Source organism: Mucor velutinosus (genome assembly GCF_035048745.1).
Source record: "Mucor velutinosus strain NIH1002 chromosome Unknown tig00001542, whole genome shotgun sequence".
Taxonomy (NCBI): Eukaryota; Fungi; Mucoromycota; class Mucoromycetes; order Mucorales; family Mucoraceae; genus Mucor; species Mucor velutinosus.
The window spans coordinates 934,129-961,518 of NW_027041924.1; the positions used below are offsets into that span (position 1 = coordinate 934,129).

Sequence of the window (27,390 nt, forward strand, 5' to 3'; positions counted from 1 at the left end):
GTAGCTGTTGCATATGTACAATGGCCGAGGCCATCTTCGCTGAATCAATCAAGCAAGAAATGGCTCATGATAGTATAAAGGGGTATTAAATTGCTGTTGATGCATATTCTGTTGATGGAAGATGATTTGAAGTCTTGCTGTTGGCATTGTATCTAGAAGCGAAATAAGCAATCTCTAGTTCGCCATCACTGTAGTAAATGTCATCATCCAGCTGTGAAGAGTCATCCAAAACAGCTATTACAAACATAACACATTAACACGAATGCCTTTAAACCAGTGAAGATTACATACCATCAAGCTGCTTTTCTAAAGAGATGAACTCTTTTGGCGTATTGTCCTTGTAATGAATACTATTTCTTCTGGATCTACCACTGTCGATAAAGCCATCTTGGTAAGACGACTCAGCCACTCGTTTCATCACAGGATGAACAAAATCGTGAGGATGGTGCAACTGCTGTGCATCAAAGGAGACTTCTTCTTCTGCCATGTATATCTTGATGGTATCTTCAGTTACTTGCTGATCATCGCATCGATCTGTCCAAAAGATGTAGTCAAAGTTCTTGAGAAGCATATTGAAAATGCTGGACGGAATGCCCAGCGTAGCAGAAAAGACAATGCTGATATTCTTGAGTGTCATTTTATTCTTGTCAGAATTCTCGATTACCCGAATCAAGTGAGCACATAAGGAACGTAAAAGTGTATAGTTGGCGAGGGGGAGAGTGGAAATCAATCTGCCGACTTCGCATATTTTGTTTTGTTCCTTATCGAGATCTAATAATACACATCATCAATTAGACATATTTGAATCATCACAGGCACAGTATACATTACGAATGCTATTCAGGAAATCTCCCAGCAGGGCCTCGGTAAGGATATTTTCTGGCATTTCCCGGAGCCACATCTTCAAAAGACCAGCAATAGCATGCACATCATGGAATTCCTCATCTTCCAAGAGCCTGACATCTCCAGCTATATATCAAAGAAAAAAGATGATCAGCATGGAAATTAGCGAATCTCTGACAAGCGCACTCACCATTGTTGAAACGCTTCTTTAAAATCTTCACCTTTGCAGAGCTTCCGCTCAGTCTATAGATGCCTTCCTCGGTAAGAGCATCTCTCGCCTCCAGGTATTCAATGCAGCGATGAATAATTGCAGGTAAATCGTAATGATCACACACTCGAGACACATTAACTGCATTTTCAAGAGGGATACCAAAGATCTGGTTAGGGCCGCACGTCTCTTCATAATCACTTGTGCCAAAAGTGAGACTATGAGGGGATGTTGGATTATCCGTGTGAGATGCAAACATCTTCTTGCCCCAGAAGGTTTTGCGATTGCTCTTGTGTCTTGATTTTTTTATGTGTTCCTCGGATTGCTCTTCCGTTGTTGCTGGAGAACTGACTGTAGCGGGAAAAGCATCAACAGATGAAGAGTCGGCAGAGGTTGTAGGTGATGATGTCTTTGACGTAGATGATCTTCGACGACTGGCATTTGTCTGTTGAAAATAGTTTAAAATGTAATCAATGCTGGGTCTCTTCTTAAGTATGGACGATTTATTGCTCTCTGTTGAAGAGGACGGCTCCACCACCAAATGATCAATGGTCATCATTGAATCGTCAGCGGCAAATGAGGAATTGATAATGTCTTCGGTAATGTGTAGCTGGTTTGTATAAAAACGAAGGGCATCGACCCAACTGTCTCGCTCAGCGTCAGAATCAGCACAGAAAATATGTTTGCTGTGTGATCCACCATTGGGTTTTGGCTCGACAATCAAAAACGCATGACGGAAATGGCTCTCATGTTTCGATTCGTATTGAGGTTGGGAGGCAATTTGCGAGTTGATGAGGTTGATGTTTCCAAGGAAAGCTCCATTTTTCTGCAGGATAGAATTGGTCAGTCTACCACTTTTCCATGATTTACATTACAAATAACCTACAGTTTCATAGTATCGCAAGATGCCACTATGATCCAACATGAAATATCTTGATTTCCAGCCACCAAAGTTCTTTCCCTTCTTTGTCAGATAGCCTTCTTTGGTTCCAGCATCCTAAAATACGCTGACTTTAGTCATGCTGCTCTTTCTATAGGTAGCAAGCTAAATCCTTACATTGGTGAGAGTAATGGATAGATTGTGGATTCTGTCGGTACTCAAAAACTCACACAGAATATCATTATTTATAGATTTCAAGGTGATGGCATGTTGCAAGTAATCCTGGGCCATGCTCTACCCATTTGGATTAGATATAGGACATGACAATACATGTAACAGTGCAGGCATACCTTTCTTTCGTCCACTTTGGTTGGCGCATGGGTTGCAAATAGAGACTTGTCAGGTAATTTCTTGAATGTTGACGCCAAAGCTGGATTTGATGATTTGAGCTAGAACAAAATAAATTTGTTAAATATGGTAATTTTCATTAAATGATCTGGCTAGAAACTCACATTTGAATCCAAGCTCATCAAGTCTGATAGTGATTTCTCTATTCTCCATATCTCCCGGTCATCTTCTTTCTGCAGAATGCCAATGGTAAAGCCCTTTTCGTTTGTGTTGATACTTGATATAACTTTGACATTTACGTTGGACAGATTTCTTAAAATAGCAGTGGCTGTCGTTGGCGTAGCAACATGGCTGTCTAGTGGATGGTTGTTATGAAGTGAATCATAGCGAGGCGTGCGTGGTTGGGCAGGGGTAGAAGGTTCAGATTTACTTTTGGACATCACTGGTATATTCAAGTTACTAGTGGCGCTGTTACTAGGCTGATTGCTTGTTTGCGAGTGATTTCTCTTGTGTTGCACCTTGGATCTTGTCTTTTTGGTTGTGCTTGCTGGTTGGTCTGCTGCTCGGTTCTGGAAGTGAGCATGATTCGACATGGCTAATTTCAATACAGGCGGCCTCTTTGGTAGATCAACGCTGGCGTCTAATGGATGATTGCTATGATTGTGATTGATGCGATACGGTGATCTAGGTGGTACGGCAGGCGTTGAAGCTAATGTTGTGGCTGTGGCTGTGCTTGTGGCTGTGGTAGCCTCCATTGATAATGGTGTAGACGCTGAATTGCCAGTATTCTTGATAGATGACTCTAATTCCTTGTTTTTCTTGATCAGCATCTCATTTTCACTCGTCAATTGATTGAGTGATTTCTGCATTGTTTTGATGATTAATCTTTGCTTTTCGATGATTGTCCAGTATTGATCGTTCTGTGTTTTATAATCGTCAATTGTCCTCATCTCTATTGAAGCAGCAGGAGAAGCAATTGTATTCATTGGCATGTTATCTCGAAATATATGAAAATGGTAAACAAGTGAAAGGGAACCCCATCTAAAGATCGAAGGGAAAAAAGAAATCTTGTCAGAAATATATAAATGTTTTTTTTAGCTCTCCGAATGCATCCTCCAAGTAGGACAACCATGCGTTGATGATCCCATTACAAGTGTATTTGCTAAATTGATGTGTTTGTAATAACATTAGATAGATTACATGACAATCATGCATGATGAACTGTGATGTTCAGGGGCAAATTGCTGTTTCTTCAGACACGGTGCTTTGTCAATCATATAAATATTCGTATGTCTCGGCCGTATGGTCGTGTAACACTTTGCACGTTTTATCCTAAAAAGCTAGATTACGAATTGTCTACGTTGTTTGTACCTCCTTTGTGTAATTCCGTTGAAAATTGTTAGTCATAGACCGAACCAATATCTGTTTAACCGCATGCAGTAAACGAATATGTGAATTTCATCTTTGAGCAGGGGGAATGTTCCAAGCAGAGAAAGATGCCATTCATATAACTATTTAGTTTAGCCCTGCTATCAAGTCAGATATTATGTATCGTGGGTGCTAGCTCGATTGTTCGATGAACGCCGAGGGTGTTCTTAGATTCAAATTCTCGTCATATTTAATAGTTTTCTCACATCATCTACAACCAGTGAACCTTATGTACCATCTATTATGGTCTGTGCATGCTAAAACCTCGGCTTCGATGTTGAGAAAAAGCAATTAAGAGATGATAGCTTTAATGAGGCATCGCCTGCATTTTCTTGTCTTGGTTAATTATATCGACTTTCCAATTGAGATGAAGGTTTTCAAATACATTTTGTTTCCGCATTCGCAGAGCAATGGCCTGTTCTGTATGATGGATGAAACCTGGGTTGAATTTATAGTGTTTAATAAGGAAATTACGCGGAATTGAAGTCCAAGTCTATGCTAAAGTCAAACAATCTTTGTAAACTAGATATATATATATATATACACCCAATGCGTTTGTTGGGCAGTGAAAATGTAACTGATATACTGATACAACCATAAATACTCATCTTTTACATGTTCCTTTCAGGTGCACAATGCGGTGCAATGTTTTATGTAGTATAGAAATCACTAGCCAATCTATCTCATTACGCTCGATATCAGCGTCGCCCTGTGGGCTCTCTCCAAAGACATTTTAAATCAGATATAATAAAATTTTGGTATATCAAGTAGATTTTAAACAATTTATTCTGAGTAAAAAAAAAAAAAAAAGAAACGTTATATCAGAGCCAGGGGGAGAGGAGGTATCTCCCTTAGTATCCTTTTTGCTCACACTGATATCAAACGAAACCAATTATTGAGACGATATGAAAGAAAATTCAAATTTTATGCCATTTTCTGATAGTAGAATTGTCACACTATTCGCTGCTGCTGATGCTCTTAATAAGATGGCGATATAAAGCTGGCTATGTGTAAATACAGGACTTGTGTAAGATCTACAGCGACTTTTTGAGATATTGTCATTGAAAAAGACATCTTTATGAGGCAAAACTCCCCCAAAAAAAGTATTTGCGCTAAGCAATTGTCCTTTCAATTCCATGATCCCCGTTTAATCAGCATCGCAATCATCATTGTCATCAACAGAAAGGCATTTAGATCAGCCAGCAGCAAGCCGTCGCCAAAAATAATTCAATCTCAGCTTATTTTTTTCTGTTCAAGATTGGACAGATATTGTCTTTTTTCGACTTTTTTAATATATTTGGTAATATTCGACTATATAAACTGTGATGATCACCCTACGCTTCCTAATACATTCTTGAAGCACTTTTCAAGACGCTTCAAATGGTGCTAACTGTGTTGAGCGTTTTGACTGAAATTATTGAGCAATTTAATAAAGTTTGAAATGAGATTTTTAGCGAAAATAGCCATATTTTGCATATGAAAACCTCATAAAATTGGTTTCAGAGGTTGCTTTGGATCAAGAGAAGCATTTTGATTTAATATCAGACCTGGCTCATATGAGAATAATGATTTTACAATCAATCAACAAAAACCACTGTTAGTTCTACCCTCTTTCCTCCACTCAATGCTGTCAACGTTTTATTTGAACGACGTCTCAGAGCCTCACAGATTTCACTACTTACTGCAGACATCTTACGCAGCCCATGAATCGCCAATGTCCAGACTAACGTTATTAAATATAGAATGCAAGACGATGTCATTATGAACGATATAGAATGCAATAAAATATCATTATAAACGATAGCTTTATGGCCTGCCACCTACTTTTTCATACGCTTCAAGAGCATTTACTACTGTATTGCAGTATGAAAAGGGCGTTGAGTTTGCCAGCTGGCCCCACAAGCCAAAATCCATTCAAACCCAGAATCATAGTCTGTTCCAGATTGGACAAATCTTGATGATTCTGGACTCGATCGAGCTATTTTTGCAGATTCGACTAAGTGAAGTATGATAATCACCACATGCTTCCTTAAGCTTTCCTGGAGTACTTTTCAAGGCGCTTCCAATGGTACTAAGTAAAATAGATGTTTTGAATTCACTTATTGAATGATTTGTAACATATGAAAAGAGATTTATGGCCAAAATGTCGAAATTTTACAAATCAAAGTCCCACAAAGATAATTTCAGAGGTTGCTTTGGATTGATAGAAACATTTTGATTCAAGATATACCATAGTAAAAGTCTCCATTATCAAGATGAAAAATGCGATCGTTTGATTTTCGATGAAAACCATGAGGGATACCTCATGCTTTTTGGTCGATTTTTGACCATGTTTTTTTGGTCCCCAAAAAGTCGAGCAAAAGTGTCAGAAAGTAACTGCCAGATGAAAGCAACCATTTGGGGCTATTCTGACGATCTAAAACGGCCTTGAACGCAAGAAAATTCAGCTCAAATGCACCCATACTTTACTGTATTAGGGACACTAAGGACTAAAAAGTGGGAATGCCAGTATGCTGCTTGCCCGTATATGAAGTAGCTACGTGTATATGGATGTAGAACACCACATAAGAATCAGATCCACAGATAATATGAAGGGTTACTATGTGTAAGTGGAGGGTCAAAATGAAAGTAGCAGTATTTTGATAAAATACGCAAGAGCAATCAGTAGCACGAGCTGCCGCTGCGCAGGTTGGTTCTCTACCTTCGCTACGCTTCGGTGAGAACCATCCGAAGCATAAACACTCATATGATTAGTGATTATATATCAATCAACAATCAGGGTTCCTCTTCTAACATTTTAGCTATATTAATTTTGGGATATTAGCCAAAGGCCCGCGGCAGCGCGAGCCGTTTGAACGTAGGTTGGTTTCCACCGAAGCGAAGCGTAGGTCAGGAAACCACCCGAAGTGCTGAAAGGCTCGTATACCATAATAAAAGTCTTTATTTTCAAGGTGAAAAATGCGATCGTTTGATTTTCAATGTAAACCATGAGGGGTACCTCATGCTTTTCGGTCGATTTTTGGCCATTTTTTTTTTTTTTTTTTTTTTTTTGGTCTTCCAAAAGTTGAGCAAAGGTGACAGGAAGTTACTACTACTCAACTATAATTGTTTGGTGTCATTCCGGTGGCTCATAAAAGTCTACATGTCAAGATATGACGGCTTGAAAACTGTCAAATTTGGTTATGTATTGCTTTATAGAGTTTATTTACACGGCATAAATCACATCTTTGGTTACTGAAATCTTCTGGAAAGACAGTTCTGTAGCTTGAGCAAATTTTAATTCAAATAGGAGGCATATTGATTTTGGTAATGCTGATTCATGCAAATTTTGATGCGTTGTGTTGCTGGTAAGCTTGATAATAATGGAAATGAGAAACCGAATTTGCTGCTTGAATACTATGGTTTTACATCTTTGCTTCACTACTGTAAACCCCTCATTAAGATTAATATTACCAAATGGTGGGTTAGAGGCTAAGCTGCCATAATTTTTTTCTTTCACTTCGCTACGGCAAACTGCCTCATAGGACAATGTTACGAAATGTTAAGTTAGATGCGTTATGTTTTTGGTGGATGGGCTTAGCACATCCTCCAAACCCTCTCCCCCTTGCCGGCTTCATTCACCTTGTACGGCACCCAATTCTTCAAATTTTTGAAAGGATATAATTTGTTTGTCTACTTTTTTTTGAATGTTTCATGTAGTATAGAGATCATAAAATTCTGCCAATACAGCAATCACCTATTGACACGAATTTTAGTCTAATGCACATGTCTATAGTTACAGCTGTAATCAGACCATTTGGCCAGCAAATACATGAAGATGCCAGCTACGAGTATTTTGAATAACAACGATCGTGTCAACTTAATGTGTATAGTTTCTCTTACAACTGTCCGAAATCAAGCTTTTGTGAATCGAATGGCTTGATCAAAATTTTGGTAAGTGTTATTTATAAGAAATAGGATTTATTTATTAGAATGTTATGTAATCGTAAGTATGAACAGTAGTAAAGAGGTATTCAATCAGAGCATTTGCATGCTTGATCAGTATATTAAAGTCTAGATGAATTAGAGGTATGTGCTTCAGATCAAAGCATAAGCAGCAGTGACAGCAGAGGTCAAGGTAATAGCCATGATCCCAGTATTGAGCTTAGTAGAAGCACTTTGAGCAACAGCATTAGGGTTATCAACTGTGATACTAGCAGTAGCGAGGGTGCCACCCATACCATTGTTGGGTACAGTGCTATTGGTAGGAAGAGCCATAGCAGAAGCCAAGAAAGCAACAGTAGCGATGAGAGTAGCAGAGAACTTCATTTTGATTTGATTTGTTTTGTTTTGATTGATGTGTTTGATAATTTCTGAATTCCAGGTTGATCCTACATCCTTTTATATAAAAGTGAGGTTTCTTGATCCATCCCATTTACGTGAATGCATTATAACTTTTCATATGATTTCTATTTCACATGCTGTAACACATTTCATCACTTCAAGTTCCTTTTTTGTGTATAAATGCCACCATTAGGAATACTTCTTAATCTGTATATTAAATCTTTCTCTCTTTTGCTCGCTTTACCGACACATCAGTGGCATTATCCGGGTTCTACCATCGGTTTTAATATATAAAACGGTTTATCATACGTTATTTGGTAAGCTTTTATTTTCTGTATTCCTTGTCCAAGGTACCGAGAATATCACACCATACTTAAAATGACATCCCATCACCCTACACTACAAGCATTGGGGAATTGAGCGATAGATACGTCTTTACATCATATTCGTCCGTTGTGTACAAAAATCACAATCTTTCATGGCTCTTATCAAGTACGATGTCATATCTATTCTTTGGACACAATGACATCAAACGTCTATAGACGACAAATCAATTCTAAATTGTTGACAGAAGTGTCATAACAAATAGCATATGCTAATTACAATACGAAAATCTGCTTCGCAAGTAGTATATCTTGATTTACAGCAAATTGTGAGCCTAATGTTTGTTCCGTATACTTCCAAGTTTTTTAGGGTACAAGATGTTACACTACATCTGGTTTCTTTGATATAAGCTCACCAATAAAAAGCTGCTATAAGGCTCGTTTTTGGGTACTGACAACTCCTGCTCCCTTCCGTATCATATGTCAATGAATAATGATAGATCCGTTGAATCATAGCTGGTTCATGTTTCTATGAATCATGTTATCAGAGTCTTGATACGAAATCTTTGTTGTATTTTACCATAAAATTAAAATGTAGCTTTGCTAATATGTAAAGAAAAGCAACATTCTAGTGGCAGTGTTCTGCACCGTCTCCAAACTGATATATGTATCCCTGAATTTGACCAAAATACACCAGATCAAACATTTGCAGCCAAAAGGCTGAATTCAGGTCTCGTATTTCAACATTTTCATGCGTATGAAAAACGAACCCTGTTGATGATTTGGTAATTTGATATGATATAGCATTCTAGAAACCCTCCAGCATCTGTGAAATGCATCCCAACTCGTGTTACAAAGTTTATTTTGATTCATAATATTCCAAAATCCAGGAAAAAACATCATCCAGTAGACCTAAATCACAGAAATGTAAACTCTACAGCTTTAAAAGGAACAATAGAGCTGATTTAGACATATCGGTAATGAGTTGGCTATCAATTATATATTGCCCAATCTCTCTAATCGAGCTTCTGATTCATTAAATAGGTAGTTTATTGATGATATAATACAAATGGAATTGAGATGATTGTAAAGAAAGAAATGCCACGTTAACGAGCTTCGAATTGAACCACTAAATGCCACCATTAGAACAGTTCCCTCCTTAATTTCTCCACCGATGCACTTACTTCTCTTTGTTCTCTTCTTATACATGATTCTGTGGCCACAATCTTGACAACGGATGGGCTCTCTTGGCTTCAATTGATTCTCTGCGCCACAATCTAAGTATCCAACTTGTTAATGCTTTGTAAAGGTAGAGCAAATACAAGCCATATTACCAGCACACAGGTATGTCATGGCAACGGGTTGACGAATAGGCGCTCCTTGATATCCTTCCATTTGTAATGTAACGATTGAATGATGGTTGAAAGAGGGAGAGAAAATTTTGGTTTTGCAACATTTTTTGATTACAGATCAAAGCGGTAAACCAGTCCCGGAAATCGCTTTGGATTCAAACACACACACCCCCATCTGTCAAACTAATCAGCTTGTATATTGTAAAAAAAAATCTTTTCTCTGTGAATCATCACAATGGCACTTACGAAAGCATTGGAAGCTCAAGTAGATAGCTTCATCTTGAGGTTGAAAACTAGGTAATAATCGATGCAATGCTTGGATTTCCTTTGGCTCAACATTTGGCCATATATTAGAGAGATCATTGGCTCATATGAAGTAGCCAAGGAAACTGCCATCATCCTTAGACAAGCCGTTTCCACTACTCGCTGGTATAATGTTGATCTCTTGATTGAGTTTATCACTGAATTGGGTAGTCGACTCGTTGCTGCTCAACCCAAAGGTAAGATGCATTACCGAAACGTCGTCTGATATGCATTTAATGACGATCAAAATAGAGTTGGCTGTTGGAAACATTGTGCGCCGTGTGCTGAAAATCATTCGTGAGGTTGCTCATGGCGAATTAGATCATTTGAATAGTGGAGACATGACAGAGAATGACGAGGAAGATGAGGGTGACGAGAAAGACGATGATTTTGAGCAAGACGACAGTGATTTTTCACATGAAGAAGAAGAAGAAGAAGAAGAAGAGCCTCGCCAAACCAAAACCAACATCAACATTCAATTAAACGAACATCCACTCTTGTCTCAATCTTCCATGTTCAACCTTTTATCTGATGGACCCAACACAAAGCACCATCATCATAGCCACCATCACCAACAGAGTGGACAAGTATCTGCGCACCATGTCAAGAAGACCACTTACAATCTCAAGCCATTGATCATCCAGGAAATCAACGACGAAGTGATTGCTGATTTGGAGAGTGTATACAAGGGCATTGCTGATCAAGCGACTGATTTTATCCATGCCAACGAGGTGATCATGACCATTGGCAAATCTCGCACTGTGGAAGAGTTTTTGAAAAGAGCAGCACACAAACGTAAATTTCAAGTCATTGTTGCAGAAACTTCACCTACATATCAAGGCCATGAAATGGCTCGCAGTTTATCAGCTGCCGGCATTGACACCACTGTCATTTCGGATTCTGCCATCTTTGCAGCAATGCCTAGAGTAAACAAGGTCGTTCTTGGATCCCACGCTGTCTTGGCTAATGGTGGATTAGTAGCTGTTACAGGATCTCATTTATTGGCAGCAGCAGCTAAGCATCATTCGACACCTGTCTTGGTTTGCACAGCGCTTTACAAATTATCTCCTCTCTTTGCGTATGATTCCGATACCTTCAATGTCACTGTAAGCCCTCATAGCGTTCTGCAGTTTCAAGAAGGATCCATCACAGACAAGGTTACAGTCTCCAATCCTTACTATGATTATGTGCAGCCAGGATTAGTCAGTTTGTTCATCCATAATTTGTAAGTTGACTGTGTGATGCGGATGAGATGCGATTTTCTAATGCCTTTTATATAGAGGATCTGCACCACCCACTTATGTGTATAGACTCATCAATGACAACTATGATCAAGAAGACACTACACTGTAAATAAATATATATCGCGACATTTAGAAATCAACAATGTAGCATACGCAATGGCAACATCGATTAGGCACTGACCAGATGTCCATGTCATTGCACCTCAAAAGATACAGTATAGAAGCATGCGATTTCTAAGCTGGTATCTACGGCAAGATCTGACGCTGGTCCATCTACATGCAAAGCCACTGCGACATTTTGGTAAATGATGCAAATGTTTTCTTTTTCATTTAGATTTTTTATATATTTAAGAGAAAATTTCCCCAAAAGAATCCATGGCAACGACTTGAGGACTCTGTAAACCTTGTCTACAAAGATACAAGTATCAGCATAAACAAGACCTACACAGTACAGAGAGCCAAGAAACCATACATCTGGACCGAGATGGAGGTATAAGTAATCTTGTATCTGAATGACTCAAGCTTTGTCAACGAAAAGCAAAACATAAGCTCTGTAGGTCAAGATGATAGACATCAGAACCTTGACAAAGGATCTAAGGCAGATACGTGAATTAAAGAAGCTCCAACAATTTGCCAACTTGGATCCACCTTTTATGTGTTTTTCAAGAAAATTTTTAGCGTCTCAAATCGTCACAAAACAAGACAGTCTTTCCAAGAGAGTTTCGTTTTATTTGGGTACACTGGGGAATCGAGCTGGATCAAAAAGATACCTTGCATATTGGCCCTAAGCAATCATGGCATTGGTATTTGAACAGATGGAATGAGTACTCCAACCTTACCTCTTCCTGGACCTTGATCACCTCCTTTCGAAAGACCAATGTGTTGACACAATCTGTAATGAATCGTTGCGCTAACCGTGTCTCTGATGATAATTTTCTAGCAGTTCTATCCAATGTACACTCCATAAGTCATCTACTTGACATTCAACTCTTGACTACTTACAATCCTTCCGGGTGCAATCCTAGGATCTTCAATACGCTTGTCATATGGTCGTGTGGCGCCTAGTCAAATAAAGGGCGATTGAGTCAAATCTCCACTAATGCGATTTCATAATACCTACTCCTCTGTCCTGGTATTTTATGGGCAATCGATTGATGATACTGGTGACATTTACCTGGACAAAAAAAAAGTGAGATGAGCTTAGTTAATCGCCAGCAATAGATTCCAAGTTTACCTTGGGTTCGAAGCGACGATTTGAGACGAGCTGCTTTGGTATCTCTGGTATAGTCTTTTGCTTTTTGCGGGCATTTTCAGGTGATTTCTCGGTTATGGGTCTTTTGAGAAGGGGCCTCGGCGCAGATTTCGCTTTTGCTGCTGATGATGAGGATGCTGTTGCTACTGCTGTTGATGAGGAGGAGGCTGCTGTGGCTGTATGAGGGGGCTGCTTGACAATCTGAACCGCCTTTGTCGCTTCGTGTGTTTGTAACTGATTTAAGTGTTTCTTGTGCTTTGCAATTTCGCTCTCGGTAATCGGCTACGTGAATTGTATATGAGCAAAAGGTCTCGTGCTAGCGACACTGTGTATGGCTTCTTACCGAACGCCACTTTATTGTTGTATCGTTCGCTGCTAATCCAAACAGAAAGGCACCGAAAGAATCATTGAATTCCACTAGATTGTCATTGACCTTTTTGAGCTTGTCAAACTGCTTGTGCATATCTTTGAAGCCGTCAGACAGCGCTTCAAGGGACGGGATCAGTGTATCAAAGACGGTATGCATCTCCTCTTCTTTACTACTGTTCACGTTGATATTGTGTGGATTCGACATGAGATTGGGCACAAAAGAAAGAGACGTGTTTGAGTGAGCGTGTCACATTCGAATTTATTCAGGTTGAAAATGTAGATAAATGCAGCTGTGTGAATACGAGCGACAGAAAAGATAAAAGAGAGATCCACACCATATCAAGATACATACAGACTCACGCAAGCAAGCACGCATCCAGAATATACAGGCACATGCTGAATCCGCTGTTGTTGTTGTTGTTGCATTGAATAAAACGCTTTCTCTCCCTGTCTCTATTGTTGAACATCTGTTTCTTGCTGAAGTAAAAAGCATTCATTGTATGTGTACGTGAGAGAACATGGAACATCATGCAATGGCTCTTTTATCCGCTTGTCTCTTGCTTCTTGGGCGCAGGTGATTGACGACCGAGAATCTTGACTACTTGAGGCTTTGATTCACTCGATTTCTTATTGTTTTGTCGCTTAGGTTTGGGATTAGATGTCGTAGAGTTGTCAGTGCTGTTGGCACCATCTCTGGGTGGTCTGGGTGCTTTAGGCTCTTTGGGTGGTCTAGTAGGTCGTGCGTCCTTATTCTTTGCATTGTCCCTAGAGGGTCGGCTCTTGGATGTATTGGACACAGTGGATCCAGTAGCAGAACTCACACTTGATGTATCTCCTCCTGCGCCATTGCTATTCTTCTTTGCTGATCCATCTGCATCCTTCTTCTTTCTGTTTCTCTCTCTCTTCTTCTTTCCCTCTCCAGATGCTGTTTGCTGTCCTGCTGCTTGCTGAGAGGATGGGCTAGGGACTTTACCCGCTCCTTGCTGTTCAGCCTTCTTCTGAGCCGTCTTTTCAGCCCTCTTTCGAGCATTCTTCTTTGCTGTGGCCTTGGCTTTTGCAGCAGCCTGCGCAGCTTTTTGGGCTCGCAGATGTTCCAAAAGAGGCGTGGTCTTTGGCTTGTTGGCTTGCTCAGCAGCCAACGTTTTGGCTATGGGTGGGATGAATACACGCTGCCCTTCTCATAACCACCAGACAGCTATCTTACCTGTAACCATGGCAATTCTATTTTCCAATCGCTCAATTTGAGTGAGGCCATCTGCAGGTTCGTTTTGTAATTCTGTTTGCGCCTTTTCTTCTGCCTTTAATGATTCCAAGAAATCCAGATAATCTTGATCTTCATCAATGGTTCCCTGGCGAGCATCAGCGGCTTTAGGCTCTTTCGGTATCTTTTGATATAATGCAAACTCGACGACAGCTCTGAATTCATTGCCTATAGATATCAATTAATCGTCGGCTCGACAAGCCATTCACCCAAGATACTGACCACGACTGTCCACAAATGCATGTCCATCATAGCCCTGATGAAATGCGATAACAGCTTCCATAGATTTGAAGTGAAAATAAGCACGCGAAAATATGCTTTCCTTTGCTTTGCTATTCCATCTCGTTATTTATTGTCCATTTATCATGGCCAGTTGCTATTACCTTTTACTCAGTTTTCCGGGCACGTATACCGAGTAATCCACTGTGTCTTCTGAAATCCATGGCTTGACTGACGTGTTGAAAATTTCCTCTGGCAAGTTGGGGGGTAGTCTTCTTACCACTACCTTTGTCTTTAGCGTAGGTTTACGTGAGTGTCGTTTGGGCTTTCTCTTGGTTCTCTTCTTTTTCTTTTCTTCTGGATTCTTTGCGGTTTGAACATCGCTTGCTTTTGGAGCTGGCTTTGGTGAAGCTGACACAGGTGTTGAGGGTCCTGTAGAGTTTGCAACAGAAGCAGACATGAGTAAAGATAGAAAGAAAAAGTCTGAAATGGGAAACTTTGTAGAGGGTGGGTTTATAAGCAAAATGCTTTGGATTGAAAGCCAGTAATGGTTTTTTATTATCAACGTTGAAATGGTTGAGGAGGAAACCTGTAATTCTCAACTTCCATAGGCAAAATAGCATTGCATGCATCGTTCTCTTCATCTTCCAGTTCTTCGTCTGTTGTCTCTACGAGCTCTGATGGGCGTTCTTTGATGTAGTAAGTATGGAAATGGTATTGCCGGATAGGACTAGTTGTAGCAGTAGATGGGCCCGCCACATTGCTTGTCTGTGACACGACAGCAGGACTAGGCGAGCGCGGCTGCTCACTGACATTTGGATGAGAAGGGGGTGCTTGCCTAACAGAAGCATCATCCCAAAGCAGGTGGGGGCGAGTCCATGCCACGTATCTAGAGAGCGCTCCATTGGCAAAGGCATACTAATTTGCGGTCAATTGTTGAACTCATTCGCATGCTGCGTGCAGTCATTTATATACCTCTACTATGAGTACGGCACAATCAATGTAAGGCTCATCTTTCAAGTGTTCCATCAAGATACGATACAAATAGAAGTGTGCTTTTTTTTTTTTTAAAAAAAAAAAAGAGTATTAGATGGAAGGAAAAAAAAGACGGCATGCCATGTTGTTTAGCGATGAAACATACCGAACGTAGCCATGGATGCAGATCCCAGTTTCTTGATCAAGCCTCCTGTTTTTGCATTCATCACATAGTTGAAGACGAGCGCATGCATCAGGAATTGGAGAGCATAATGTCGAATTTCACCGTACACACAGGCGACGGATGCATGTAGCCTTTTGAACGGTACAGTGAGCCAAGCTATTTGATCTTGTATAATGGAGATGTCTTGCTTGATGCTGATTATATGCTGCATTGAGTGATTCATTACTTCAGTCAGCCTACTGTTGACTTGCTCAATGGAGTCTCGCCATACATCCAGGTATTCTTGCTGAATCATCTTGGTCTCTTCCCAGTCTTGAACCACCTTGCGCTGCGCCGTCATCATGCGAGAGAGACCCTTTTCCACCTGTGAAAAATCACCAAGCACTCTGTCCACCAACTGATCGATCTCTATGGCGTGTCGCATGGTGATCTCATTCAATTGAGACTGCAACTCTTGTGTGTGGATCTGGAGTATGCTGTTGTATTTGTTCACTGCCAGCTCTGTCGAGTTTTGCAGCAGCTTCAGCGTGTCGAATATCATTTGAACCTGGTTTGCAGTTTGGAGATGGACTTGCTGTATGGCTTGCATCTGGTACCAGAGCTCACGCTGCGACCTTTTCAAGTGATCAAAAGTATGCATCTCCTGCTGGTGCCACTGGGCCAAGTATTCATGCTGATTCTTGAGTATCTCGTAGTTTTTGGCCTGGTTTAGTGTGATGTTTTCATGCAGCTTCTCCAGGATCTCTGTTCTTGCGTTGTCAGATACAAGGACCATCATAGCACATGCAAGGGCCTACCTTTTTCCATGGGATATCGGATAGCAAAGCACATCATGACTGCAGGAGGGTTGCACAAACAGGATCAAGTCAATTAAAATGGTGGCGTACGGTCAATACATGCTTTAAATTACTTGCCTACATCTCGATGGTAACCTGTATGGTTAGATAGGAAGTAAGAGCCCAATTCATTGATGAATGCATCCTGTTACTTGCCGCTGTACGACGTCCATGTTTGAGGCGCTTTGGAGAGCGTGCTAAGCGTACTCTTTAGTAAGATGTTACAAGAAGCAGAATACAGAATACTGGCTTACAGAGCACACTGAGTAACTACATCATGGCTGGCATTGGCATTATGGCTTTGTATCGCTCTGCATTCATGTGGAATTGGAATAGCCGCTGTCGACAACTCGCATAACGTCAACAAGATGGCATCTATACAACAGCGAAAATAGAGAGAGAGTATGAGCTACACTATGTCAACCCAGCTAAACAATGTACGTCTGTTACATGTCATGCTTTTGATGCTATCCAAGTTGGCTAATGAATCGCACCCTTCACTCAGCATCATTGTCACTTTCTTGAAGCAATCAGATTCGTGCTGTTGCAAATTCTTATACAGCTCTAAACAGATGTGTTGGTGACACGAAGCATGTGTTGATCTAATAAAAACAGGTTTTTTTTTCTAATAGCATACCTAAACCATGATCAAGCACAATTTTTTCCTTTAGCAAAGAAACTAAACAAAACGCATTAGTGCCGTCAACTGGATTGAGGCTCACGGGAAGGGTTACGTGCTCTTTAATTTGCGCTCTTTCTTGGTTGTTGTGTTGGCCAAATCTATGCTGTGGATGGCATACTCGAGCGAAACAATGACTATGATCAACAGTAGAATCCATTTGTTTAACAGCTGCATCGTGTGTGTGTGTGTGTGTGTGTGTGTGTGTTGGGAAGACAAGACAAAGCAAACGAAACAGTGTGGTTTTATAGTCTTCCCATCCGCTAGTAACCATACCAAGTCCATGTCATGTTGCTGTCTTGCTTGCTATGCGTTTAATTGTTGTTGTTGTTGTTGTTGTTGTTGTTGTTGTTGTTGTTGTTCCATATAAACAATAGGGAGATGCTTGTTCATTAAATCGTACTATTATTTCTGAAAAGGAGATATGCTAACCAGCTCCCCTTTTTTTCTATTTGTGGGCACAAGCGTGTGTATATATAAGGTTTTCAACGATTTAAATTTCTGGTGGTCTCTTTTTTCCCTTTTGTCTATTTATCTATACGTATATATCATGGCTATGCTACAAAGAGAGAAAAAGCCTTCTTCCTCTGTCTCTGCCTCTGCCTGTGTCACAGTAATAGCGTCCATCATAGTCCCATTTGCAATGTATTTTGAACATTTCTTTTTTGATAGGAACAAGAACCAGCAGTTCCGGAACCAGTGGATAACATCACAGACGACCCCATTTTAGAGAATCTGTCCAAAGAGCCGGTCGACTACGAAAACACCTGCTGTCTATCAGCCCCCGTCGTTGAATCACTGCAATCAGTAAAGCACATTTGTCTCTGTGTACTGGATCTGCTACTGCTGCAAATCGTTAGAAACCTACATAGCAAACATGCACGACGATTATCTGATCCATCAGCAGCCACTGAGCCACCACCCCACCAACCCAAGAACCTGCTGGGCTCCATCACGCAAAACACAAACCTGCTGCAAGAACTTTCGTCCACTTCCATGGCACGCAGTAAATCATCGCCCCCAGCGACCAGCATATCAGACGTATATCGTATCCTGGATGCTCATCCTCAACGCCAATTCAATGCACAAGACTACACACTGTCTTGCTCACTGGCTGCTCTGTTGAACGATGTATATAGACTATTAGAACTGAACTCCAGCCAGCAGCAACAAGAGCTGGTCAAGACAGAACAAGAGGACGATGTGAATCTGCTGCAGCAGGAACTGCATGATCAAGTCTCTGTCTTTCAACGCAAACGGGCAGAAGGCATCATGTCTATTGATGAAGCCGATGCCAGTCAAGAAATGATCATGCTATGGGACGAAATGGACCACCTGATGAACATTGTGTGCAAATTGGCCGTTCAGCAACAGCAACAGCAACAACAGGATCCTCCTGCTTACAATGCCCATCATGAGACGTTTTCGACGACAAAAGACGCTCTCCACGCTGATGATGACGACGAACACGACAGCACTCCGTTTACGCCTCCTCCTCCTGCATACCACTCAATTACTCCACATGGGTTTAGTATCAAGGAAGAAAAGACTGGCGAGCCCGCCACTGGATCTGCTGGTGATTTGGATCAACTCTTGGATGCCATTGATCGGCTCTCTCACGTAGCACCAAGACTGAATAATCAAAGAGTCGATCTGACAGAGAAACAAGTCAAGGAGTTGGCTGCTGCCACCTTGGGTAAAACAGTGCAGCGATTATCAAGGGGTCGAATGGAGGATCAGCGAGCTCCTTTACCAAAGCATCAAGTGCTGCAAGACCTGGTTCAACAGATTCAGAAATCAGCGTCAAGGTCATTGGATAATCAGCGTGTAGCACTCAATGCGGATCAACGAAAGAAAATGGAATTTGCTTCTATTCATGGTGTTTTGAAACGTCTAGACAAGGGAAGATATGCCGATCAGGTGGGTCTTCAAGTCAAAAGCAGTAGACATCCGTTGCTCATTGCCTAATTGTAGGATTGGATCTCTCATGAAGAGCATTTGATCAATGACCTAAGGCACACCACAGACTTGCTGGTCAAGTCTCTTGATCGACCTGCTTATCATAGACAACGATTCAGTCTATCAGCAGCCAAAGAACGCACCCTGTTCATGTCTGGACTGTTCAATAAGGTTGAAAGCCTTGAGGGCTGTCGCCTTGTGAATCAAGATGCCGAACTCTCTTCCAAAGCTGCTGGTGGTGCTGCTGATGACAATGAAGATTTGCAACAGTTATTGAATAATATTTACAAGTCAACGAAACCACAGTTGGATAACCAGAGAGCTAGTTTTACGTTATAACCATCTTGTTTACTTATAAAATAATTTATCGCGGCATTTACTGTACAATACATGTTGATGGTGATTTAATGCATGTCCTATAACTGCGGAGCTGACTTTTTTGCAATCCTCTACGGCTGTCTCGAAGGAGCCAATGCATGTAAGAGCAGACTTTATGCTGGCACTACCCCTCACTACTCTTAAATGTGCAAAACAGAGCGCGAATGCTAGGTGCATTCGAGCAGTGTTTTCTTGTGCTACAGGCCGTTTTAGGCAGCCAGATGAGCGCCAACCAGTTACTCTCATCTGGCAGTTATTTTCTGACATCTTTCCTGAACTTTTTTGGGATCGTCGAAAATCGACTCCACACCATGAGTGGGTATCTCATGATTTTCATCGAAAATTGAACAATCACATTTTTGATCCCAAAAATAGAGACTTTTACTATACCATACGAGCCTTTCAGCACTTTGGGTGGTTTCCTGACCTACGCTTCGCTTCGGTGGAAACCAACCTACGTTCAAACGGCTCGCGCTGCCGCGGGTCTTTGGCTAATATCCCAAAATGAATATAGCTAAAATGTTAGAAGAAGAACCCTGATTGTTGATTGATATATAATCACTAATCATATGAGTGTTTATGCTTCAGATTGTTCTTTACCTTCGCTTCGTTTCGGTGAGAATCAACCTGTACAGCGACAGCTCGAGCTACCGGTTGCCCTTGCGTACCTTATCATAATACTACTACGTTCAAGCTGACCGTCTACTTGCATATGAAAACCCTTCATATTATGCGTGGATCTGATTCTTATGTGATGCTCTACATCCATATACATCTAGCTACTTCATATACGGGCAAGTAACATACTGGTATTTCCACTTTTTAGTCTTTAGTGTCCATAATACAGCAAAATTCGAATGCATTTGAGCTGCGTTTTCTCGCGTCCAAGGCCGTTTTAGATTGTCATAATAGGACCAAATGGTTGCTCTCATCTGGCAGTTACTTTCTGACACCTTTGCTCAACTTTTTTTAGGACCCCAAAAACATGGTCCAAAAATCGACCAAAAAGCATGAGATACCCCTCATGGTTTTCATTGAAAATCAAACGATCGCGTTTTTTGACCTTGATAATGAAGACTTTTACTATGGTACATCATAAATCAAAATGTTTCTCTCGATCCAAAGCAACCTCTGAAACCACTTTTGCGAGGCCTATATATGCAAAACCTTGACATTTTGGCCAAAAACCGCTTTTCATATTTTCTTGAATTGCTCGATAAATTCAGTCAAAACATTTATTTTACTCGGCACCATTGGAAACGCCTTGAAACGTACTCCAAGAATGTATTAGGAAGTACGTGCTGATTATCACATTTCATATAGTCGAAAAAATTATAATGCGTTGTTATAGCAAATAAGAGTACGAAATTGCTATAACATTTGGTTATAGCAAAGGACACTGTTGATTGGCTAGTTATTAGCTGTTCAACTTGATATTTTAAAAACTATAATGCGTTGTTATAGCTCTGTGTCTTTCCATATATTTCCGTGTTATACTGTTGTTATAGCTAAAAATATGGCAGACGGCGTCAACCTCAAGACCTTTTCTCTTCCAAGGAAGTATTTACCCGGAACCGATTTAATGAGCAAGCTCTTGTTAGCTGATCAAGATGTTATTAATATTGTTGTCTCAGCAGTTATTGGTATGATCTTAAATATGCCTGTTAGTATGCTACTAATTCTTTTCGTTTGTGTAGGACCAAAGGCAAAAGATCAATACATTGCCATTCCAACTGAGTGGATTGATTTCACTCGCTCTGATGTCGCGTACGAGCCAATCAACTGCTCTAATGACCTACCTTGTATTCTAATCGAGATTCAAAACAAGGCAGATATGAATTTTTATCAACGACTAATCGACTACTCGCGTTCGGTTTCTAGACAACATAAAGCGTCTAAGCTCCCTATTGTTGTGGCAATTGTGATTAATTCGACAACCAGATATCTACTTGAAACTGAAATACCTGGTTCTCGTATCCCTTTCGCAAAGCAGCTGTCGAGTATTGGCTGGGCCAGCTCATGTCTATTTTTCAATGCAGAGACTATTGCGCCCTATCTCAACGAAACCCCGTTAAACCCATTACTTGCACTTGTTCACTGTCTTATTGAACAAGAGACATCACTTATCAACTTTACACAATGCAATGATCCAACATTAATTTGTCTGTATACCAAAATGAAAAATATACGTGGTAGCCATATCCATGACAACGAAAACTCTATACATGCATTAAAAAGTGTATGTGCCCAATCAAAATCAGAATGCTATAAGGCAAAGGCAGCCCTTGAAAATCAAGATCAACCTGTTGGCGTGCGTATTGAAACAGCCGTAAACATTTTGAGTAATGTCATTGCGTATGTCGATGGAATAGCACAAAAGCGACGCTTAGAGGATCCATTATCCGATTTCGAATTTGCTGAGCAACAAGTGGACAAAAACGGACACATACCATGGAAAGCTCAATTCCAACAGTGGAAAATACTGGGCCGCTTTGAGCAGTATAAGTCGTACAAAAGTGCTCAAAGTGCTTATCACCGCGCTATGAAAAAGCAAAAGCAAAAGCAAAAGCAAAAGCAAAAGCAAACTGAACAACAACAGAGAACACCTGTAGTAGCGTCCTCATCATCATCACATCCCGGAGCAAGACAGTTATCATTTTAAATTGAATTTCTGATATTAGTTATTGATATGTTCCCCTTGTCATAGTTAAAAAATTAGGAAAAAAAAAATAGGAAAAAAAAAGTATTCTAGGCATTAAGAACCAACGAAGGATTGCTTGATAGTTGAGCGTATAAATTGCGCAGAGAAGACGTAAAGAAGCAGAGAGGCGTTGTTGTAGCATTAAAAGGAAATCACTTAAACGATTTGACGCCGTCTGCCATCAATTTTTTTAGCTATAACAACAGCTATAACAACACATTATAATTTTTGAAATATCAAGTTGAGCAGCTAATAACTAGCCAATCAACAGTGTCCTTTGCTATAACCAAATGTTATAGCAATTTCGTACTCTTATTTGCTATAACATTATGTTATAGTACTCTTATTTGCTATAACCAAATGTTATAGCTATCTTGTACTCTTATTTGCTATAACATTATGTTATAGTAATCTTATTTGCTATAACCAAATGTTATAGTAATCTTATTTGCTATAACCAAATGTTATAGCTATTTCGTACTCTTATTTGCTATAACCAAATGTTATATTTATCTTGTACTCTTATTTGCTATAACATTATGTTATAGTACTCCTATTTGCTATAACATTATGTTATAGTACCCTTATTTGCTATAACCAAATGTTATAGCTATCTTGTACTCCTATTTGCTATAACATTATGTTATAGCAATTTCGTACTCTTATTTGCTATAACCAAATGTTATAGCAGACACACCAGTTCGCTAAATCATCAAAATGCAAACACACCAGTTCGTTAAGTCCCTGAAATGCAGACACACCAGTTCGCTAAGTCCCTGAAATGCTATTTTGTACTCCTATTTGCTATAACATAATGTTATAGCAAAAAAAATTTCCCAATACGACATTGTCTACCGCTTACCGAAACGGGCTCTTCTGCTTTATAATTCATCCCTTTTCCCGCTAGTTTAGCGGATACGTCCATTTTTTCAAATGTTGTATATTTCGAAATATGTCGTAACCAACCACACATCACTAATCACTATCACTAATCACTATCACTGATCTGAAATATATACTGTAAAACATTCTAAAAAAAAAGTAAACAAGCTGATCATATCCTTTCAAAAATTTGTAGTATTGAGAGCTGGGCAAAGGTGAATAAAGACACCGGCGAATCCAGCAATGGGGAGGGGTTTAACCCCTCCACCAAGAACATAATAATGCATCTAACCCAATATTGGGTAGCATTGATTTATAGGAAGGTTAGGAGCTTGATCGCAGCGAGGCGAAGGTTCAAAACCATAGTATTCAGCAGCAAATTCGATTTCTCATTTCCATTGTTAATACGTTTACCAACAACATAATGCAACAAAATTTGCATGAATTAGCTTTACCAAAATCAATACGTCTTCTATTCAAATTAGAAGTTGTACAGACTGCAGAACTGCCCTTCCAGAAGACTTCAGCTACCAAAGATGTGATTCATGCCGTGTAAATAAACTCTATAAAGCAATACATAACCAAATTTGACAGCTTTCAAGCCTTCATATCTTGGCATGTAGACCTTTATGAGCCACCGGAATGACACCAAACAATTGTACTTGAGTAGTAGTAACTTCCTGACATCTTTGCTCAACTTTTTCGGCAAAAAAACATGGCCAAAAATCGACCAAAAACCATGAGGGATACCTCATGGTTTTCATCAAAAATCAAACGATCGCATTTTTCACCTTGAAAATGAAGACTTTTACTATGGTATATATTGGATCAAAATGTTTCTCTCGATCCAAAGCCACCTCTGAAACTACTTTTGCGAGGTGTTCATATGCAAAATTTCGACATTTTGGCCAAAAACCTCATTTCAAACTTTACTAAATTGCTCAATAACTTCAGTCAAAATACTTATTACAGTTAGAACCATTATAAACGCCTTGAAAAGTACTTCAAGAATGTATTAGGAAACGTAGGGTGATCATCACAGTTTCTATAGTCGAATCTCATAAAATTGTTCAATCAAGTCGAAAAAAGACGAGATTTGGCCAATATTTGAGCAGAAAAAACAATCTGGATTTGAATCAATTTTGGCTCTGCTGTTGGCTGACCCACCAAATGCCTTTCTGATGATGAAAATGATGATTGCGATGCTTTTTAAATGGGGATCATGGAATTGAAAGGACAATTTCTTAACCTGATGAATACTTTTTTTATGAGAGGTTTTTCCTGTAAAAAAGGTGTCCTTTGCACTGGCAATACCTCAAAAAAAAGTTGCTAAAGATCTTGCAGAAGTCCTGTATTTACGCATGGCCAGCTTTATGTCGCCAGCTCAAGAGAAACATTAGCGAATAGGTGCCTCCCCTCCTAACTCTGACATAGCCTTTCTTTTACTATTAATTGATTGTTTAAAATCTACTTGATATCTCTGATTTGAAATGTCTTCGGCGAGAGCCCGCAGGGCGACGCCGACGTCGGGCGTAGCGAGATAGATCGGCTAGTATTCAGGATACTACCAATTGATGGTTCTAAAGCGTACACAGCAATAATGCACGTACAAATTGCTAGAATTATACTCTAAATTATGGCGTATGATTCTGTCTTGTTCATTTTTACATTACTGCAACCATTCATTCACATTATCAGAGCTCAAACCACCATCTACAGTATGTTTTTTCAAAACTAGGTTTATAATTGATACATTTGGTAATTATTTACAGCATCTTTATTCGAAAGCTGAATAACACATGGCATACAATTCAAACGCCTGCATCATATTGATATGCTTTTCTACTAATTTGATTAGCATACTGCAATCCCCACTTGATCTGCCGAAACGTCAGAGCAATTTTACTCTCTACGCGTCTATAGATACAAATTGAGAGGATCTTTACGAGATTTCCCAGAATACGCTACTACTTTAATAGGTATAGCAGTTTACAGGCACTGTGCACTTGTTTATCGCGTCTGCATAATGCTTTATAAGCATCAAAACATAGAGCATTTGTTTGTGTTTACCTGGTACACTTCAACATTTGTGATGCCAACATAAAACGCGAAACACTGGGCCATTTTGAGACACTTGTCGTACAAGAAATAAGCATCTACACCTCAAATCCTCTCCACTTTCATGCTTTACGCCTCTCTTTTTCATTCTTTCTTATGATTTCTAAAGCGTACAGTTATGCCTACCCACTATCAGCAACATGGCTTTATTCTAAAGACTAGACAGAGCCAACAAATGCTCAACCGAAAGAGACAAGATGCCAGCAAGATTATAGTCATACTCAAAAGGAGGTTACAAGATCAACAGCAGCATCATATGGAGCCTTCAGCAAGAAAGAAACGAAGAGGCAATCCTTCCAATCACCTCACATGCAAATCACTACCAAAAAAGCACACATTAGCCGCTGATAATACAGCCAAATCAAAGTTTGATGGCCTGATCACCGAGCTCGAGTCCTCATACGACTGGCTAGCCACCATCAATGTTGTTTACACAAGTCTACGCCAGACGTACAACAAGAGCAAGTGGAGCATTGAGCAGCAAGGAAATGTCACTCGACTTTGTGACATGGAAAAGGAGCTTCTGATTGCTTATGATGATCTCAATCTCCAGATCAATCAACTTGAAAAAAAGCGTCATCAATATGGAGCAAAAACTGATACGACTGAAAGCAATGTAGAGCGAGAAAGAGAGCGTTGGGATCATTGCCTTCATGCTTGCTGTGCTGAACTGACGCCCCTTTTGTGACCTTTCTCTTGTCAAAATGTGCTACCAATAAAGATGAAAAAATTTCTCTCTCCCTCCACTCCAAGATACACCTTACTTTTTACTTTTTTCCTTTGGAAAACACCTACCTAATAAACCTGTTTGCACCGAGTTTATTCTGAAAAGTATACATACTAAACACATCACATAATAATTGCCACCATGAACAACACAGCATCCTTCGAAACAGCAGATGAAACTCGGTTTAATGAGGAGAAATCACACGCGCTTCATTATGGGTGGGTTTTTTGGTTTATGCACCGTTCTCCAGGAGAGAAAATCACAAATTATGAGGGTGCCATGAAGAAGATTGCAACATTCAATACGGTAATTTCATGCATTACGTTAGCCTCGTTAGGTATTGATTTTTTGTTTCAAGATTGAGGAATTTTGGGCTGTGTATAGTCATCTTCGTCGCCCCAGTGAATTGCCCAATATCAGTGATTATCATTTATTCAAAGAAGGCGTTCGACCTGTTTGGGAGGTAAAGCTATAGAGCGGTACAGTGTCTATGTGCGTCCTTTTTATTGAGCTGAACTATAGGACAATGTAAATATCAATGGTGGAAAGTGGATTGTTAGAATCAAAAAGGGATTGGCAAGCAGATATTGGGAGTCGTTAGTATTAGCCATTATTGGAGATCAATTTGACGTGAAAGACGAGATTTGCGGTGCGGTCTTATCCATCAGAGGATCAGAGGATATCATTTCAATTTGGAATAAGACATCCTCCAACGGAAAGATCAATCTCAAGATTAGGTAGGTTGCGTAGAGCGTCTATAAGCAGAGAGTGTGTTTGACTCATTCTTCTCTGCAGAGATACAATCAAAAAGCACTTGAATTTACCATCAGAAACAACAATGGAATACAAAACCCACAACGATGCGCTTCGAGACAACAGCAGTTTCCGCAACACAGATGTGTTTCGATGAACGAATACCACTACCACTCTTTTTTTTTTTTTTTTTCTTTTCTTTTCTTTTCTTTTCTTTTTTGCTTGTGTATATTTGCTACCTTAATAAAAAATGAACAGCAGCGGACAACTGCTCTCACATGTACATATTTATACATGCAAACGTTGTCATTTGCAATTATTTTAATCTAAATTGATTACTTGCTGATCTTCTCATTTTCAATGAATGTACAACCAAAGGCATGTTTTATCATCGAATGGAGTAGGTGTATTCATTGTTACACGCAGCTAAATCAGCCTTGATGGAAATCTGTCTTGTTCTGTTAAAAAAAAAAACCCCCCCAGCATCTCTAATTGAGCATGCAGAGCAATTTATTTGGCGAGTGTACCTCGGCCAAAATGTCATAAAAAGAAATGTTACTCATCGCACACACTTTTTCCACATATTCACAGATATTTACGGACATGTAGTCGTTTGATGCGTTTAATGGAGCTTGGTTTGGCATAGAATCAGGGCACAGTTTATATAATCTCTCTCTTCTTTTTTATATATTTTTATTTTTACACATTAGATGTATTAATAGTAAATGATTGAGGTGCTGTTTTTGTACAGGGGCAAGTAACACCAAATATTAAATCAAATAAATGTAGATTTTTTCGGCTGCTTTTTTGTTTGTCAGCATAGGTTTTTACATCAAACATTGATC

The 27,390-nt window shown here is 39.8% G+C and overlaps 11 protein-coding genes across 11 annotated transcripts; 5 read left to right on the top strand and 6 right to left on the bottom strand.

Moving 5' to 3' along the window:
* Positions 1-85: 85 nt before the first annotated feature.
* ATC70_004988 (uncharacterized protein) lies at positions 86-3,271 on the bottom strand (the record flags this gene model as incomplete). The annotated part of the gene is made up of 8 exons (XM_064824287.1): positions 86-234; positions 292-771; positions 832-969; positions 1,034-1,877; positions 1,938-2,048; positions 2,109-2,225; positions 2,282-2,380; positions 2,444-3,271. The coding sequence occupies 8 exons, from the start codon at positions 3,269-3,271 to the stop codon at positions 86-88; spliced, it is 2,766 nt and encodes a 921-aa protein (XP_064677223.1).
* A 4,513-nt stretch (positions 3,272-7,784) lies between these two features.
* ATC70_004989 (uncharacterized protein) lies at positions 7,785-8,015 on the bottom strand (the record flags this gene model as incomplete). The annotated part of the gene is made up of 1 exon (XM_064824288.1): positions 7,785-8,015. One exon carries the CDS (start codon positions 8,013-8,015, stop codon positions 7,785-7,787), a length of 231 nt encoding a protein of 76 aa, XP_064677224.1.
* Positions 8,016-9,940: 1,925 nt separating this feature from the next.
* ATC70_004990 (uncharacterized protein) lies at positions 9,941-11,361 on the top strand (the record flags this gene model as incomplete). Its single annotated transcript, XM_064824289.1, has 4 exons — positions 9,941-10,002; positions 10,060-10,205; positions 10,261-11,233; positions 11,289-11,361. 4 exons carry the CDS (start codon positions 9,941-9,943, stop codon positions 11,359-11,361), a joined length of 1,254 nt encoding a protein of 417 aa, XP_064677225.1.
* Positions 11,362-11,979: 618 nt separating this feature from the next.
* On the bottom strand, positions 11,980-13,078 carry RPD3 (histone deacetylase; the record flags this gene model as incomplete). Its single annotated transcript, XM_064824290.1, has 6 exons — positions 11,980-12,036; positions 12,092-12,197; positions 12,255-12,313; positions 12,373-12,426; positions 12,487-12,786; positions 12,848-13,078. 6 exons carry the CDS (start codon positions 13,076-13,078, stop codon positions 11,980-11,982), a joined length of 807 nt encoding a protein of 268 aa, XP_064677226.1.
* A 337-nt stretch (positions 13,079-13,415) lies between these two features.
* SKS1_4 (Serine/threonine protein kinase) lies at positions 13,416-14,813 on the bottom strand (the record flags this gene model as incomplete). The annotated part of the gene is made up of 4 exons (XM_064824291.1): positions 13,416-14,020; positions 14,078-14,302; positions 14,357-14,466; positions 14,518-14,813. The coding sequence occupies 4 exons, from the start codon at positions 14,811-14,813 to the stop codon at positions 13,416-13,418; spliced, it is 1,236 nt and encodes a 411-aa protein (XP_064677227.1).
* A 101-nt stretch (positions 14,814-14,914) lies between these two features.
* ATC70_004993 (uncharacterized protein) lies at positions 14,915-15,382 on the bottom strand (the record flags this gene model as incomplete). Its single annotated transcript, XM_064824292.1, has 2 exons — positions 14,915-15,271; positions 15,329-15,382. The coding sequence occupies 2 exons, from the start codon at positions 15,380-15,382 to the stop codon at positions 14,915-14,917; spliced, it is 411 nt and encodes a 136-aa protein (XP_064677228.1).
* A 95-nt stretch (positions 15,383-15,477) lies between these two features.
* ATC70_004994 (uncharacterized protein) lies at positions 15,478-16,343 on the bottom strand (the record flags this gene model as incomplete). The annotated part of the gene is made up of 2 exons (XM_064824293.1): positions 15,478-16,256; positions 16,310-16,343. The coding sequence occupies 2 exons, from the start codon at positions 16,341-16,343 to the stop codon at positions 15,478-15,480; spliced, it is 813 nt and encodes a 270-aa protein (XP_064677229.1).
* Positions 16,344-17,577: 1,234 nt separating this feature from the next.
* On the top strand, positions 17,578-19,325 carry ATC70_004995 (uncharacterized protein; the record flags this gene model as incomplete). The annotated part of the gene is made up of 3 exons (XM_064824294.1): positions 17,578-17,640; positions 17,700-18,947; positions 19,002-19,325. 3 exons carry the CDS (start codon positions 17,578-17,580, stop codon positions 19,323-19,325), a joined length of 1,635 nt encoding a protein of 544 aa, XP_064677230.1.
* A 1,555-nt stretch (positions 19,326-20,880) lies between these two features.
* ATC70_004996 (uncharacterized protein) lies at positions 20,881-22,026 on the top strand (the record flags this gene model as incomplete). Its single annotated transcript, XM_064824295.1, has 2 exons — positions 20,881-21,007; positions 21,062-22,026. 2 exons carry the CDS (start codon positions 20,881-20,883, stop codon positions 22,024-22,026), a joined length of 1,092 nt encoding a protein of 363 aa, XP_064677231.1.
* Positions 22,027-25,183: 3,157 nt separating this feature from the next.
* On the top strand, positions 25,184-25,753 carry ATC70_004997 (uncharacterized protein; the record flags this gene model as incomplete). Its single annotated transcript, XM_064824296.1, has 1 exon — positions 25,184-25,753. The coding sequence occupies one exon, from the start codon at positions 25,184-25,186 to the stop codon at positions 25,751-25,753; it is 570 nt and encodes a 189-aa protein (XP_064677232.1).
* Positions 25,754-25,933: 180 nt separating this feature from the next.
* ATC70_004998 (uncharacterized protein) lies at positions 25,934-26,702 on the top strand (the record flags this gene model as incomplete). Its single annotated transcript, XM_064824297.1, has 4 exons — positions 25,934-26,098; positions 26,151-26,255; positions 26,315-26,529; positions 26,588-26,702. 4 exons carry the CDS (start codon positions 25,934-25,936, stop codon positions 26,700-26,702), a joined length of 600 nt encoding a protein of 199 aa, XP_064677233.1.
* Between the last annotated feature and the right edge of the window lie 688 nt (positions 26,703-27,390).